The sequence below is a fragment of the Populus trichocarpa genome, chromosome 12 (assembly GCF_000002775.5).
Source record: "Populus trichocarpa isolate Nisqually-1 chromosome 12, P.trichocarpa_v4.1, whole genome shotgun sequence".
Taxonomy (NCBI): Eukaryota; Viridiplantae; Streptophyta; class Magnoliopsida; order Malpighiales; family Salicaceae; genus Populus; species Populus trichocarpa.
In genome coordinates, this window is record NC_037296.2 from 14,317,780 (window position 1) to 14,335,141 (window position 17,362).

The following is a 17,362-nucleotide window of genomic DNA, read 5'->3' on the forward strand; positions in this document are numbered from 1 at the left end:
CTACATATAGTATCAGAATATTTTTCAACATATTGTGATAAAATCCTCCAAGAAGGAAGTTCATATATAATCTTCGATAATTATCATATTATCTTCTTTGTTATCGTTAACCTTGACAGAAGTCACTATAGAAAAGAAAACCCTTGACAAAAGTGCATAGGATTGCCCTCTTTCTGGGTCAATTACGTAATGCATAGAATAATAAGCAGGCCAATTAAAGCAGATCGGTGATTATTACGAAGAGAAGACATGCTATGCTTGCAAGAGAAAACGTATGCCATGAAATCAGCTTGAATAATTATATTCGTAAATAAAACTTTATTTGATCAACTTGCTTAATTAACCGTACGTTAATTAACTATGAAACTATCTGTCATAATTATTTAATAACGTTGAGGCAAATCTTTGTAAATAAATTCTTATTTTGTCAATGCTTTAATTAGCAGCTGTTCCGCTTGATGTGATTTAATTAAGCTTTGAATTACATATATAAACCAAGTTTTTTTGTAAAGGTTGTAATGATAACAAAGAAGAATAAACATTAATTATTCTTTGTTGTATATATTTATTTATAATACTTCTTAAGTACGGTGGAAGTAAAAGTTCCTTCAAAAGGAAGAAATAATTTTATTCAACTATATATTACTCGAACAGTTCTGATGATCAAAGATCCATACAAAAAATATGAATGAACATGTGCTTTCTAGATTGTAGGGCAAGCCAAATATCCACAAATTAATTATGGCATTTTTTACCATTTCAACATTATTTTTATAATTGGAGCAAAACTCATTCTTTTAAGAGCTAAGTCAGACCCAATAATTTTTCCAGGACCTGACCCAGCCCAGCCTAGCTATTAGGGCAAATCTTAAACCTAAGTTCAACCCAAATACTTTCCGAGGTCCTTTTGTAGTAGTAACACCACTAATGTGACTGAGTGATCTTGCTAACACCTTGGAAGTATTTTTTGAGAAGTTAATACTTGACCCAGATCATAGGTCATGCCTCATGTTTAACTAGATCAACATCCATCTTGGACTAAAAGAAAACTTGACCCAGTTTTATCAATGAATCAACATGCAAAGGCGGTCCAAATTTAATACTTTTTTTTAGTTTAACGTGGGTGTTCGGGTCAGCTTGTGCGCACCTCGACTAATCCCACGGGCCCTGAAGTTGACGACCATGTAAATCTCTAGTGGCCATCATATAAGCAACCACAAGGTTCGAACCAGTCCAAATTTAATACTTATAATCATAGGTCATGCCTCTTCTAGCAAATAACAACAATAATAATAAGCCAGGGACTGATACGTGAAACTCATGATAAATGTTTGGATTAATATGTAGTTTTCCCTTAAAAACTATTGCGAAACAGCAGATCTAAAGAGGAGATCAGACATTCTTTCTATCCTCTTTCAACTCGACAGCCGCCCAACCCGCGAGCAACCTCCTTCCCGCCGCCGACCAAACTTCCCAAAATCTAACGGCCAACCCGCCAGCAACCCAAGGCATGTCCCTCTCCCTCTCCCTCTCCCTCTCCCTTCTTCTTTAACGTTATTCATTTTGGTGTTGTCTTTTACGATTTTCTTGGACCTCGCTGAATCTTTACTCTTGCAAAAATGGTTAATATTTTTGTGATTAAAAGTGATTTTCTTTTCTGGGTTCTTGATTTTTGTCATGAAATTGCTAAATTACCTTGAAAGTTTGATTTTTTTTAATAAAGTTACCTAGAAGGTGTAGGTGGATTTGTGCTTGTTTGATGTTTTCAGTCCCTCTATTTTTTTCCCACTAAATCGTCCATGAAGATTTATGAATTAATGCAAATGGATTGATTTATATATTATGTTATTGACAGGATTTCTGTAGTTATAATTTAGAAAATCCATCGCAAAAGTATTCGCAATGGTAAATCTAGCAATGGAAGCATTAGACACATTTGTTAGCTATGAGTTCCGATTTGTTTTCCTTCATACCCGACTCGAATGACAAATTTTACCTTGTATTTTCTGAAATTATCCCTCCCCAGCGGTCTCCATTGCGCTCCTCCTCGCTCTACACAATTGATCCCAAATTTGGTTTCAAAGAGAGCAATGGTTTTTTTATCGAATGGGATTCAGCAAAACGGCAACGTTTAGTGGATGGTTGCTTATCTTGATCGGTTCCGTTTCTTTTGTGGGATTTCTATCTGCGGCAGTAATATCAAAGCTTCTTCCATTATCGGACAGTCCTATCATCTCTGCTATTCAAAACGACAGGTGATTTTTATTTAGCTGCTGCGTTTGGCTCTTTTTTTGTGGCTAAAATCTAAGTTGGTATTAGTTTATTTTATAATAACAGGTATTACTGCTTCTTGGTACCCTTGACACTTCCTATCCTGATCATTGCTGTGTATTCTCATTGGCTAAGCATGAAGCTGTTCAAACATGCATAAGACTCCCATCAAGCAATGAAAGCTCTGGGCTGAATAGGTATATCACATGACATATATTTAAACATTTCAGCTTCTCTTTTTTTGTTTTTCATTTAGCAGTGGGCAATGAGCTTGCCCTTTGTAATTTTTTGATATCTTTTCAAACCCTTGTTATGCTGGGTTGCTTTTTGCTCGTAGAAACCTCTACGGTGGAGCTTATTGATTTCATAATTACTAGTACAACTTAGAGATAAGTGGGTGAAACCAGTTTGATATATATATATATATCATGCGTGGGAAATTTCATGCGTGGGAAACAAGGGAAGGAGAGAGAAAAAAGGAAGAAAAGAAAGAAGAAAAAATGCTCCCGCTCCCTTCGTTTTAGACACGCCCCACTGTGAAAGAATGATAGCAACGTGATGATTTCAACGGCACCAAAAAAGACTGTTTTTGTAGGCTGTTTGAGTCCTCACGCACTATCCAAAGCGAGACGACGCTTTCCACTCATTGTCGTGTGGTTTGCACACGCCAATCTTTCCTCTCTTTTTTTGTTCACTTTAGTCCCTGAATTTATAACAACTTTTTGAATGAGTCCTAATTTTCAATCCACCCAAACCCAAGCGTCTTCTTTCAATTTAGCAGTTGCTTCTCTAAGGCCTCTTCAATTTTATCTTGAATATTATTTAGCAATAAATTTTTTTGGTGAAATAATATGTTTTTGAATGTTGTAAACCATATATATATATATATATATATAAAATTGATGTAGTGTTTTTGAACAATAATATTAATTAAATATTATGATTATAAACCGTGATATAAATTTAATTAATGTCATGGCTTAAAACTGCAACACTGATTTGATTCTAGCAATCATCGAAGCTATTCCATGAAAATTCTATTTATAATTTTTTCTCCATCAATATCTAACAAAAATAGTTTTTATAAGATTTATTATACAGTTTGTTAATTTGACATTTAATTTAATTAGTGATTTTAAAGAGTTAAAAAAATTTTAATTTTAACAAATTTTAAATGAAGTTTTTTCTATATAAAAACTATACTTAATATGCTTAAAAAAAAACTGCAAAAACTATAATAACTAAACTCAATAAATTCTAATATTTTTTAATCATAAGTATCTCCAAAATATAAATAATATATACACACACAAAATAAATTATAAATAATAATACAATTCCTCGTCGCAAACAATTCCCAACCACCCTATTTCTCAACGACCATAAACCATGATGGCAATCTCAATTGAAGTCGTAAATCACTAAATTGTTAGGGATGACAATTTTATTCGCGCCTAATAAATATTGCCTCAAGAAATTTTATGGATGGTTCGGGTTTGGAATTCGGGTTGTATATGAATACTGCTTTACGGGAGCCTGACCTGGAGTTTAATAATGTCTTCAAAGTTTGAAAAAATTACATTTATGCCATAGCTGATATATTGAAAGTTTAGGGTGTCTCCCCTTCTCGCATCTTCAGCCGTCTGTCTGACTGTCTCTGGCTACCTTCTCTGCCTTTTGATTTTTGAAATTGACCGGGGAAGTCAATTGGAACACCTGTACTCCTTCTGGCCAGGTCGGAAACTAATCTCTTCTCTTAGCTTTGATGCTCTTCCCTTTTTTCTCTTGTTTCTGTGTGCTTGCGATAACAGAATCATTCCAATTAGCCAAAAGTTTTGCTCTTTATTTTTCTTTCAAGTTCTCTTTGTTCACTAAGAAAAGGAAACCCTAATCTTGAAATTCCCAATCCCTAATCTGTTAATGGAAAAAATTCAAAATCCATTGCGCTTTGTTTCATGTGAGATCTATATATACAAGTCTTAAGTGTTTCTTCCTCTGTTTTGTTCTCTCATTTCAAATTTATTCCAGTTAAGGTTATTCCACGTGGCTGCCGGCAGAAAATCAATTTTTGAAGGTTTGAATCACAAATAAGCTCAGCAAAGGAGTCCCGCTTCTCCTGCCCTTCAAGAATTCAACGGTGAGAATCCATGCACATTTCTATAAATTGGGTCGGGTTATGGGTACCCAAATGGATATCATATCGGGTTCGGTTACGGTATTCAAAATCCAAACTCACTGGGTTTTAGGTTAGGTGGGGGCATGAATTTTGAGTTCAAATTCGTACATGAATAATACCAAGCCCTTCTTATCGGAGCTACGTTTCCATCCTAAATATTAAATGTTTATTTTTTCCCATGGATTAAAATTTGAACATGCCCCTTCATTAAAAATCTCAGTTGTTTATTTTTCTATAGATCAATAGTTCATCACAAATTTAATATAAAGAAATTAACCAATGGTTAAAATCTATTCGGAAAAAAAGGTATTTTAAGGGGGGAGAAACAAATTAACAATGATCAACTGATTTTTCAATTTTTTACGAACTACAAAGACTAAGTTATAATTAACTCAACTTGGGTAGCTCTTCAGCAAAATAGTAAAATTTTACGGGGTCAAAATCAGAAATCTAAAATTTTTTAGGACTGTTTAAGAAAACCAAATCCTCTCTCGGTTTTTCAAAATCTCAATAAAACCCAAAAATTATTAATTTCCTAACAGTTAAACTCTCCCACATCCCCAGCCAGCCAGTGACCAAAGAAACAAGAAGAGATGCAGCAGAGAAAAGCCGGGAGGCCATCTGGAACCGACGGTTCTGATTTCTCCTACCGCATGGTGGTTGATTCACGTATGCTTTTCTTTTCTTCTTTTTCATCTATTTGAATAAATAATATTATGGTTTGTTTTTGAATCTGTAAATCTTTATTTCAATGGCTAAAAGGGTTTCATTTTGTGCAAAGTTTGATTCTTTTGAGTTTTTTCGTTTGATTTTTGATGTGGGTTTTTGTTAAATTTTTCTCATAGGTTACACAAAGGTTGCTAAAGGGAAGTCTCGTCTCAAAGCTCTAATCTTTATTCAGGTACATTAGCATATTGATTTGGTAATTTTAATGAGTTTGATAGTGTTAATTTATTTAAAGACAATTGAATTGATCATTTTTATTTTTATTTTTATTTTCTTGCTTATTGTTTGATGAATAAGTGCAGAACTGTTAATCTCATTGAGTTATTGGCAGGGAAAGGATTTTTTTTTTTCCTTTGTGTATTTGAATACAATGTACTGCTTGACTTGACTTGACCTGATTTATTGGTAAATTTGATCGAAAAGATATTAAGTATCTCAAAAATCACACAAGCTTGGTTTAGTGGCAAAGGGATGAGCTGGAGTTGAGTGGTGGATGCATGTCTAAGGTTTGAATTCTAGCATTTGCTAAAGATTTGTGTTAGCCACCTACCGAGTCTTTGAACCATAATTCACTTTCTATGGGTTAGTGGGGCTTTCATGGGACTGGAGTGTACCAATATAAGGAGGGGGTTCTAGTAAAAGGAAAGTCATTGTAGTAATCTGTTCCACATGGAAAGTGAGAGTTAAACTTGGTTTATCATTTAAGGACTCCAAGTTTCAGATGCTAGCTGAAGTTGATTCTGGTTCGTTAGGTTTTGTTCGAATATAGTTTTAGATTTACTTGAGCTGTCCATTCGATAACTTTGTGATTTTTGAAGTTACTGTATTCTGTAGATTAGTTGATTTTCATAGATTTCAAACCTGTTGTTGTAGCATCAATATTTCTAGACCTTCTAGGTATTCATTTAAGATTTTTGTGCTTTACACTTATTAGAATTACAATTGTAGTTCTAGAATCCCTTTTTTTTTTAATTTTTTATTAAGCATTTTTATCCTTAATGAAGTTGATTAGATTCACATGTAGGATCATCTGTTTTTCATTGATGTGATTTTCTTCGTAATGCAGGGTATCTTTCAATTGATAGAATTATTATATGTGGTTTTACCAATCTCAAAGGGGAAGGATCCAAACATACTTGCTGTTTCATCTTCTGTCATTGGGTTGATTTCTCTTCTAATTGGGGAATTAGGTTGCTTACATGATTCTTCTTCTTCATTTTTCTTAAAAACCTTTTTGGAAGTTTTGCATCTTTTAACATTCATTCATTTTCTTTTGTTTAAGGCCGAAGGCGCAGCCGAGCAGGTTTCTTGAGATTTTACCTGGCCATGTCAACTATCGCAGTGCTTCTATCTATATTTTGTGCTGTTAGTAGCAGTTCAACATTAGAGGTAAGCTAGTTTCATTATTGCTTGATTATTTTTTATAAGAATTGTTGTTGGAATATATCTTTTCCTTGAAGATTGTTTACCCATAGATCCAAAATATGATAATGCTCTTATATATACAATTAGTGATTCAGGGGTACTTTGCAGACAGGCTAGAGTAGGTGGTCTTTTGGATGAATGAACTACGATGTAATATAACACCTTAGATTCATGGAATTTGGCTGAAATTAGAGGTTAAAAGGTTGGTCCATCCTTGGTGTTATTCTTCCTGTAATGCTGTACATCTATTTTTGCGAATGCCAGAGGTAATTATGATGGAGCTTATCATGCCAGGGGCCTTTGACGTTGTATTCTTGTAAATCATGTATAAATTGATTTCGTATTTTCTTTCAATAATTGGATTGCCAGACTGCAAAAACGAGCAGACTATTCGTTTACCAGCCAATTAAATGAGAAATGAAATCACTAGAGCCCTGATATTTACCCCTGAAATATGAAAAAAAAATTGTAATTGATATCTAATGAAATTGTTTGGTTTTTACTGGGCAGGTTATTCAGAATCCAGCTGAATGGGAAACACAAAAGTTTGAACTTATTGAGACTTCTGTTCTTTTACTCGGTAAGTTACATATTCTTCATGCTTATGTGCATAATTCTGAGGCTTTACGTTCTAAATATTTCAAATCTTCTTGTTCTTGTCTGAACAGGATTGCTGGTGCAGATGTTCACGATCGGCACTGTAATTTCCCTCATCAGTAACATGTCTCCTCCAAAGAAAGCTTCTTAACAATGTCCTGTAACTTCATAACCACTGCCCATGTCCATGGTTGATAGAGCAAAATCGGACTGACTACATTGTTTCAGTTTGGTTTGTATCTTTTTGTGCATCAGAAAATTTATAGTTAAACGAGGAGAGTTTTGGATTAATGCCGGACAAGAGATCTTTGATTATAAATCTGAGTTGATGACGCATTCATTATTTTATGTTTCAGATATGCCAGGGATTGGCAAGTAACGACTGGTTAATTGAAGGATAAATACAAATTTTTTTATGCTGCTGCAGTCAGATTGACTGGGAAAATTGCATTTATTTTGTTCTCATGTAACTGTATTTTCTACATATTATAACTTATTAGTATCAAAATATCTTAAGATCACCTAAGAAATGAATTTAATATAACAATCTTTGATATAAGATCTCCTGAGTGACACCTACTTCATTCTCTTCTGAGACTCCAATGAAGGCAATTGCCCCTACTGATGTTAACATAACACTGCCTTCAGAACTTAGACATTGTGAGCTTGTGATGTTTTCGTTTCCATTTTTCCCGTGGCTCTTTCCAAATGGTAGGCAGGAGTAGAAAATCATGGTTACCAAATGTTTTCCTACTTGACTATATATGTGCTAATCAGGTATTCTGTTTCCAGGTATTGGTATTCATCTTTTCATTGAATTCCCCCCAGAGTCCATGCATAATATACTGGACAAAAAGTTTTTTGGATTTGATACGGCTTCGCAAACTTTCATAATCCTTTGCTCCTGGATTATATTCATACAGGACAATCATAACAAAAAAAAAATGATCAGCTTCCTTTGTCTATAGTGAATAGAGGACCACTGACAAAGCTGCAACTCTCCTGCTAGTCTGGAGGTTTCAATCTTTTTTCACAAGTGACAATCAGTGCATGTGAATCACCACCGCCCCTATCTCGTCTTTCCCAATCGGTTCTTCTGTTACCAATCAATAATTCAAGGAACTGTGACCCACTGCCCCACAGGTTCACAGTTCCTTACAATTGTAGGGCACATTATCTTTTAAAAAGTTTATATTAGGAACTTTTTCCTACCATCCACACACACCATCCCTCAAAATACCAATTCTACAGTAATGGCATCTTCAGCAGTTACAAAACAATCATACTGCAATAGCCTTGTAATCCTTATCAGTCTAGCTTTCTTTTCTGTAGCAAAAACTTGCGTTGTTGAAAAATTCGAGCCCCAGATGGGTTCCGGTGATGATTTTATCAAGCTTCATGTGAGGTTACAAGGTATGATCCTGACTTATGTCACAAGACAGTCAGGTTATGCTAATACCATTCAAGATAATCCTACACAATTAACCAATGCATCCCTATCCGAGACCCTGAAATGCGCAGAATCGACGTTAAACATGGTGAAAAAGTTATTGGAAAGGCGCGAGTTAAGGCCTAGAGAAGCTGGTGCCATAAAGGATTGTGTTGAAACCATGAAAGACTCGGTTGATGAGCTTCGGAGTCATTGCTAGCAGTGAGTGAACTTGAAGGCCCAGGTTTTGAAATGGAAAAGAGCAACATACAAACATGGGTAAGTGCTGCCTTGACAGATGAAGATACATGAAAATGGATGGCTTTGTTGGAAAAGCTATAAATGGGAAAATTAAGGACAGTATAAGGAGCTACATTGCCACAGTTGCACGGTTAACAAGCAATGCATTGGCTCTCGTTAACAGACTTAATTAATCACCTCTAGTAAACTTAATTAGCCAAAGTTTAAAAGTGCAGCTGAACTGTCAAGTTTTGGTTTACTCCTCAATATCATAAGTTTGAATCCTCTCAGAGCCACTGAAAACATATATAATTATTAATTTTAGAATTTGTGAGATAAATTAAGGTGCGTGGAAACTGAACCGGACATCTATATTAATAAAAAAAATTAGCCACAAGTTAACTAATCCTCTTCTCTGTTGTGTTTCATTGTGAAATAGTTATGTGTAAAGGAAATCCACGAATTGTACGGCCTATCAATTTGGTTGGATAATATTTTCCAGCTTGTTTGTTACCCAAACATAAATGGTTGTTCTGCTATAGTTTGAATTAATAATCATTTTTCCTTCATTCTCTGCTCTATTTGGCAAGTTACATGACATACATGTAGTCCATTAATAATTAATTAATTAGGTAACTCAGATTAGAAATAGGGAGTATTTAAAGGTTGAGTTTCTATTATTATATCTGATGAAGCCAGAAAAAATCCTCATGAGAAATATCGAGGCATTTTTTATTGTTTAATAAAACCAGATTCAAAAGATTCGATGAATCTAGCAACACCTGCAAGAAAAATATTTAGATACTTATGTCAATATAATATTTATTCAGGTGATAAGAAGAATAAATGTTATTCTAAACTTAAATTTTTCTTAAACCTTAATAAATTTTATATTAAACTTGTATTGTGTTAAACTTGTGTTGTCTAGAGAAATAAGCTCTAAAAAAATCTATTTATATAAACTTTATTAAAATAAATATCTTAATAGATATCCAAGATATTTTATATAAATATCTCATAATATTTAAATTATAAGATATTTATAAAGATATTTATGAAAATGTATATATTATATAAAATATCTTTATAGATTTTTCATGTATCATAAGTATCCATACATATTCATTGCTCACCAAATAAAAAATTTAAATAAGGAATTTTACATATCAATTTCAAGTCTATCAGATTTTGAGTATATATCCATTGTTCTATAAAATTAAATCATTAACCTAATCATGTATATCAGTCTAGCTAATGTCTTTAAGTAATGCTCTTTCTTGATTAAAAAAAAAATTAATGAGACAAACTCAACAATATTTAAAAAAAAAAAACATCAATGATAACTTAAATGGATCATATTTACAACCAAAGATAAGTGAGTCACTCAGCATCTTTGAACGACAAGTGTGGCTTACTCGAGTTACTTGGTGAACTTTTTTAGTGTTGTTGGATTTATCTTGTCAAGAATGTTTTTATGATATTGGTGATGTCATAATCAAAGTTTTTGTGTGTCTTTGAAATCTTCTATTTTTTTTTTCCTCTCCTACTTATTTAATATTTTTTTATTGAATATCACTATTCAAAATAACAATAAACTATAAATATTATATTTCTCAATCATTACATTTCATGTATGAAATTCAAGGTTGTTAATTCCGTTCCGTTTCACCCGGAATGGACGAAACATTTAATATCAATTCAAAAAACGAAACAAAATGAAACAATTTTTATCTCATTTTAAATCTCGGTCCGTTTCGGATTTTTGAGCTAAATTTCGGCCGGAACATTCCGGTTTCATTCCACGTGTTCCGTTCCGCTCTTGAAAAGCCATTGAATCGAATCAAATTGAACCTTGTTCAATTTAATTAATTAAACCACCCAGGTATAAAAAATCTCTTTTTCATTACTATTTTCAATAATAATAATATTAATAATAATATTGAAAATTATTATTACTATTTTCATTAATAATGATATTAATTTTTTAAAATTAGATTTATCACTAATATATATGTTTATATTCATGTTGTTTTTTCATGTTTATACTTTGTAGAAATTTGAGCAAAATAAGGGATGCTTTAGATTTCATGTTTATACTTTGTAGGAATTTGAACAAAATAAGGGATGTTTTAGATTTCATTAGTCTTGATAACATTGACCTAACTTTATATTTAAAATATTCGTGTTAAAACATTTTACTTTCATAATATTTTAATATTTTGTTTAAGTTGAATTACTTTAAGTTAAAAATCTATTTAATCTTGACTATTTAAAAATATTTTAAATTTTAAAATTATATTTGTTTGATATTGTTTTTGTATTGCATAATTTATAATTAATTTATTTTAAATTTGAATTATGTTTGTTGAATATATATATATATATATATATATATGAATAATATAACCCCAAAACGGCATGCCAAAACAATTTAAAACTAAAATATTTCATTCTAATTAAAAAAATAAAATATCTATAGAAATAGAATTGAGAATCCTAAAATGAATCATATTATTTCATCAAAATTGTTTTTAACTATGTTATTCCGTGAATATTTTTAATTTATTATACTATTTTTTTAAAAAAAGTCGTACAGATCTTATAGGACAGGCACTTGGCTTTCTATAGGGTTTGACCTTTAGTACTTGATTAACTGACAGCTTATTCCAAAAGCCTTTTGGCTTCACGAGCCTTGCAAACTGCCCTAAAAATGTCCTACTACCTTATCTTTTCAGGACACTTGTTGTTGTTTGAGGTTGCCTCTAGCTCACAAATAAAGGATGCTTGTCCTTCCAAGTGTCCCAGCTTGAATTATAACATACCCTAATCAAATTATAATATATTTAATTATTTATGAAATTGCACACTTGAGAAAACGTTGAAATTTGTTTTGGAATTTTTATTTTATTTTCTTTCAGAATTACTCTTTTGAATTTATTTCGTCCATAAAAGTTTCCCAATGTTTCAAAACAAATTCAACCTACCAAATCATACCAGATTTAATAATTATGATTATGGTTCAAGGCTCCTCTAGCAAATAATAATAATAGTATAGGGACCAATACGTGAAACTCATGATAAATATTTGGACTAATATGTAGTTTTCCCTGAAAGAAATTGCAAAATAACCGATTTGATCTGAAGAAGAGATCAGATATTCATTCTATCCTCTCTCCCACCTCTTTCAACTCCATCAGCCGCCGAACCCGCCAGCAACCTCCTTCCCGCCTCCGACCAAACTTCTCAAAATCTAACGCCCAACCCAACGGCATCCCAAGGTATGCCTCTCTCCCTCTCCCTTCCTCTTCCTTTTCTTTAACGTTATTCATTTTGGTATTGTCTTTTACGATTTTCTTGGACCTCGCTGAATTTTTACTCTTGCAAAAATGGTTGATATTTTTGCGATTAAGGCAGAACCCAGTTTCTTATTCTTCTTGTTTCACTGCTATAGTGAGTTTGTTTTTGGGTTCTTGATTTTTGTCATGAAATTGGTAAATTACCTTGAAAGTTTGATTTTTTTAGTAAAATTATGTAGAAGGTGTAAGTGGATTTGTGTTTGTTTGATTTTCCAGCTCCTTTGTTTTCTCACTAAATTATCCTGGAAAATTTATGAATTAATGTAAATGGATTGATTTATATATTATGTTGTGTGTACAATGATGGATTAGTGACAGAGTTTTGCAATTGATTGATAGCAATTTAGTATCGGAATTTTTGTAGTTTATTAAGAAAATCCTTTGAAAAAATATTCGCAATGGTAAATCTAGCAATGGAATTATGAAATACGTTGCAAATACTATTGAGTGTTGAGGCTTTTTGCAACGGACTGAAGCTGTTTTGCAATCTGCTTTTAAATAGAATTTGCGATGGAGTTCTACTAATTTGAAATTGATAATCGTTGTTTCTTGTAGATGAAAATAAATTATTCTTTACTTTCATTTCTTGCAGAAACAGCATGGACTAACGTAATACTCTTCTCCACATTTTAATACTTCAAACTCGGCACGAGTCTTTTCTTGTTTGAAAGGTATTGGAATTTTGGTTTGAAGATAATACCAATTAAGTTGAAGATTGTATATTGGGAGCGGTTAATTTTGTGTTGCTAGGGTCATGGAGTTGTTTGCAATCAAAAGTGGTGATGAGCTTCCCTTTTCTGACACCTCCTTATAGGGGTTTCACATAGCTATTTCAAAGCTTAAACTGGTGAGACTGTGAGGTGAAAAATGGATCTGAATCCCATCAAGGACGCATTTGATCGTGTTGCAAAGAAGCAAAAGATGTCTGGTTCTAAAACACACGAAGTTGTTGACCAGATGATGCGAGATATTGAGAAGTCATTGGAAATTATGAAGGCGGAACAATCTGGTTCTGAAGTGGACTTTAAAAATGTCCTTGGTGAACTTAAGAAAAAGTTGCAAGAAAGTGCTCCACTTGGTGATCAGATGGAAGGCACACAGAAGGAACTGAATATAGCCCTGAGCAAGTACCCAAAGCAGCTTGAGAAATCTTTCAACCCAGTTATATCCAAGGCTTATAGAAACATTGATTTTGATGCTCACACTGTTAACCAGGTAATTGCAGGCCATTTCTATCGGCAAGGCCTGTTTGATGTTGGTGACTGCTTTATAAATGAGGCCAAGGAACCAGAATCTACTGCTGATATGAAATCTCTTTTCTCAGAAATGTATCTGATACTTGAAGCTATGAAGAACCGAAATCTAGAGCCTGCACTAAACTGGGCTGCTGCCAATTCCAATAAGCTCAAAGAAAACGGGTCAGACCTGCTGCTGAAACTTCATTGTTTACAGTTTGTGGAAATACTGCAAGGTGGAAGTAGAAGCAAAGCTCTTTCATATGTCAGAACTCACATTTCTCCTTTTGGTTCCAACCATTTTTCTGAAATCCAGAAGCTTATGTCCTGTCTCCTGTGGTCTGGAAGGCTTCATCAATCTCCTTATTCTGATTTGCTATCGCCCACTAATTGGAATGTGGTTGCTGAGGATCTTACAAGGCAGTTTTGCAATCTCTTGGGGCAGTCTTTTGAAAGCCCATTGAGTGTGACAATAGCAGCAGGGTTCCAGGGTCTGCCACCACTTTTGAAGTTTATGACTGTGATGGCAGGGAAGAAAAATGAGTGGCGGTCAATGAAACAGTTGCCAGTGCCAGTGCCAGTGGAGTTGGGAAGGGAATTTCAGTTCCATTCCATCTTTGTATGTCCTGTGTCCAAGGAACAATCAACTGAGGAAAACCCTCCTATGTTAATGTCATGTAGCCATGTGCTATGCAAGCAGTCTATCGACAAGATGTCAAAGAATGGCTCAAAAACCTTTAAATGCCCTTACTGCCCATCTGACATCGAATCAACACAGTGCAGGCAGTTGCATTTCTGATGTGTACCCTGACTTGTACATTAATCTGTATTAAACTCTCTCATGAACCGAATGAAATGGTGTAGAACTGGTGGTTGTGTCTTGTGTAGTGTAGCCAGGGGTGTGATGATGGTGGCCAAGCTGGTCAGTCATGTATTTTTTCTCTATGCATTTGTTGTAAATAGACATTCTTTGGATTTTGTTGTTGGGTGTGGAAAGCAAGTTTCACGAGCTATTGCTTTCTTATGCATATAGTCACTGCTTGTAAACGTCCTCATCACTTCTGTCGAGCCTTCGGCCTGCAAGGCTGTCTCTCAAGCTGGGAAAGTTCGAGGACTCAGGTTTGGTAGATCAAAGCGGTATGATTCGTCATGTTGTATCCCGGATCACATATTTTCTTGTTTTTGTTGTTGTAGAGCTGGAAATGGGTATTTCAGCTTGCAGGTTGAAGCAGGTGGCCCTGGCAGTCACCCTCTCTTCTGCTGCTCCTCTTTTCATTCCGGTCCTTGTGTTTTCTTTCACGGGTTGATAGCATGTTTGTCAATTTCGTACTACTCAATCCTTGGATGGTGCTCATCACTATGGTTCTGCCTATTCTAGGGATATAAAGTTGATTATTTCTTTGAGGTTTGGTACGTGAACTTGCTTGCTGTTTGCAAAAATAAGCTCAGTAGCCAAGGGGCTGTTCAGTTTCTTTTTCTTTTCTAGGTTTTTTTTTTTTTCAACAGAGAATTAAAAAAACATTTTCATTCTATTGATTATAAATAAAGGTGGAATTTTTTCACCCCAACAAAATAAGAAATACATCAAAATTACAACTATTTTTTATAAAAAAATCAAAATCATAATGTTTAATGGTCATTTTAATATTTTATATGTGGAATATTAAGTTTACTCCATTTAAATTAAGAATTTATGAAAAATTCATATCATTAACTCAAAAAAAACATTTATGCCTATAAGCAAGTTTTCTCTTTTTTATTTATTTGAATTTATTATGTTAACGTATAATGCTTCGTCCAAGTTTTATAAGTCAATTAAGAAGCTGATAAATTCAAGGATTGCATGAGACCTTGCGTGTTAGGACCATTTAGCGTTGTGCTATGCTGGTGGTGAATTCAGTTTTTGTTTCTTAATCAACAAGAAAAAAAATTAGGGCAAATCAGAAACTATTTCTAGACTATAAATGAAACTATTTCTAGACTATAAATAAAACTATTTTTTCAATTTTTTTTTAAATTATCAATTAACTTAATGTAGCTTGCAACCTAGAGCTACCATATCATATTCATGCATGTGCAATCTCATATTTCATGGGTTATGGCCACCTTGCGTCCTTTATTTAAATTCCTCCTGAATTCTTGAATACTTTTATATATCCTACAGCATTATCCATGACTTGAACTTGCATACATGTACAATTTTTCCTATAAATTGGAGTCATCTCACACCTATCAATGCAAGATTGAGATTGAGAGATAAGAGAAAGAGAAGCCATGGGAGCTAAAATCACTTCAAGCTCAAGCTCATTCAATGTTCTAGCCTTGCTTCTTACTTTGCTTTTATGCATATCAACAAATGTGCAGCTTTCCTTGGCAGATACCACCAGCAAAACCTACACAAATTACCTGCAGACAGCTTGCAATTCTACCACATATCCACAACTTTGCTTCAAGTCCCTCTCTTCTTACACCTCTACCATCAAAACCAATTACCTCAAACTATGCAGAACAGCGTTAACTGTGACCCTAAAAGCTGCTAGCAACACATCATCCTTAGTAAAGGCTCTATCAAAGCAGAAGGGCTTAAGCAAGACTGAAGCTGGTATTGTTAAAGATTGCATCGAGGAAATCGGAGACTCCATCGATGAGCTCAACCAGTCTTTGAAGGCCTTAGGCAGCCTAAAAGGTTCCGATATTGAATTTCAGATTGCTAATATAAAGACATGGATAAGTGCCGCGATAACGGATGAGGATACCTGCACAGAAGGATTTGAAGAGAGGAATATAACTGATGAAGTGATGATCAAGATCAGGAAGAGTATAGTGAATGTTGCCAGGCTGACAAGCAATGCGTTGGCACTTATCAATAAACTAAGTTACTAGCTACTTCTTCTTTTTCCCCCCTTTCTTCTTATATAAGTTGAACAATTATATATTTGTATACACAGGTTCTTCAATTCTGATGCACTGTTACACGTACCGAAATGTTTCTTATATGATATAATCACCTTTTAATTTTGATTCCAATTATGCAACATCACATTTCTCTGTGCATCTCTTTTTTTGTTGATGAGCTAGTTTGGTGCTATCGATGTCTAATGCAGGCATGGCCTGTGCTTGTAGTCACAGAAACTGATCAGATTTCAGTGGAGAAAATCATGGATAGGGCATCCTCCAAGGCATATCCAACTAGGTGTAGGAATTAGAAATTACTTAGAAATGGCTTAAAATTAACTCTTAACCTCATCATGAACTTGCTAGTTCCCAAAAAACAAAAACTATTGTCATCACGCCTGCCTGGTGCTACAATAATTTGAGCAATGATCTGCACCGCAGGTGAGGTGCTCAATAATTGGAAAGAAGCCAACGGCATGCAAGCAAGCTCATATTCAAATTAGTGAGAAGCAATTGAGAATTTCTATACTGATATGGCAGCTGGCTTGAATTGTTTTCATGTGTCTGATCAAATATTGAAACTTGAGAGGCTTAAGCCATGTTTCTTGATTCGTGTAATTTTAAGATTTGGTTCCTCTGTACGTAGTAAGTGATTTCCTTCCTTTAAATATAAATGTGCGTGTGCGTGTGCGTGTATTTCCTTATTGTTATGTAAAACCATTAACCTTTTAATTTCCTTATTTTATTTTCATATGAAAACGTATATATCCTCTTATGATTTCATCATTGAATCGCATGCTTCATTGCTTTTTGGATGAAACCCTATATATATATATATATATATATATATATATATATATATATATAACATTTGACCCAAAATAGCTTGATAACTAAAATTAAGAAAATATATATATTATGGAGTTATTTGTTGCTGGCCGGTAATTAAGAGGGCTTCTCCAACAAAAGCGCTCAAAAAGTCTCAAGAAAGAGCCATGAAATACACACAATG

At 33.8% G+C, this 17,362-nt stretch overlaps 3 protein-coding genes and 1 pseudogene across 4 annotated transcripts; all 4 read left to right on the forward strand.

The window, feature by feature from the left end:
- Positions 1-2,026: 2,026 nt before the first annotated feature.
- LOC7482188 (uncharacterized) lies at positions 2,027-7,640 on the forward strand. Of its 2 annotated transcripts, XM_024581836.2 has the most exons (9): positions 2,027-2,255; positions 2,338-2,468; positions 4,300-4,408; positions 5,012-5,116; positions 5,293-5,348; positions 6,240-6,363; positions 6,456-6,562; positions 7,109-7,178; positions 7,267-7,640. In XM_024581836.2, the coding sequence occupies exons 4-9, from the start codon at positions 5,041-5,043 to the stop codon at positions 7,344-7,346; spliced, it is 513 nt and encodes a 170-aa protein (XP_024437604.1). In that variant the 5' UTR covers positions 2,027-2,255; positions 2,338-2,468; positions 4,300-4,408; positions 5,012-5,040; the 3' UTR covers positions 7,347-7,640. The 2 variants fall into 2 exon arrangements, with proteins under 2 accessions (XP_024437604.1, XP_002318883.1); XM_002318847.4 differs by lacking the exons at positions 2,027-2,255; positions 2,338-2,468 and adding an exon at positions 3,879-4,006.
- A 127-nt stretch (positions 7,641-7,767) lies between these two features.
- Positions 7,768-9,153, forward strand: LOC7482187 (21 kDa protein-like; annotated as a pseudogene).
- Positions 9,154-11,976: 2,823 nt separating this feature from the next.
- LOC7482186 (protein RMD5 homolog) lies at positions 11,977-14,434 on the forward strand. Its single transcript, XM_002318845.4, has 2 exons — positions 11,977-12,142; positions 12,813-14,434. Exon 2 carries the CDS (start codon positions 13,088-13,090, stop codon positions 14,252-14,254), a length of 1,167 nt encoding a protein of 388 aa, XP_002318881.1. The 5' UTR covers positions 11,977-12,142; positions 12,813-13,087; the 3' UTR covers positions 14,255-14,434.
- A 1,034-nt stretch (positions 14,435-15,468) lies between these two features.
- On the forward strand, positions 15,469-16,482 carry LOC7482992 (pectinesterase inhibitor 4). Its single transcript, XM_002318844.4, has one exon. The coding sequence runs from the start codon at positions 15,730-15,732 to the stop codon at positions 16,336-16,338; it is 609 nt and encodes a 202-aa protein (XP_002318880.1). The 5' UTR covers positions 15,469-15,729; the 3' UTR covers positions 16,339-16,482.
- The last annotated feature ends 880 nt before the right edge of the window (positions 16,483-17,362 follow it).

Coding starts and splice junctions, on each gene's coding strand:
- LOC7482188 (XM_024581836.2), top strand. CDS start 5,041: ATGCAGCAGAGAAAAGCCGGGAGGCCATCTGGAACCGACGGTTCTGAT. Junction 5,117..5,292: donor CCGCATGGTGGTTGATTCAC/GTATGCTTTTCT, acceptor TTTTTCTCATAG/GTTACACAAAGGTTGCTAAA. Junction 6,563..7,108: donor GTAGCAGTTCAACATTAGAG/GTAAGCTAGTTT, acceptor TTTACTGGGCAG/GTTATTCAGAATCCAGCTGA.
- LOC7482186 (XM_002318845.4), top strand. CDS start 13,088: ATGGATCTGAATCCCATCAAGGACGCATTTGATCGTGTTGCAAAGAAG.
- LOC7482992 (XM_002318844.4), top strand. CDS start 15,730: ATGGGAGCTAAAATCACTTCAAGCTCAAGCTCATTCAATGTTCTAGCC.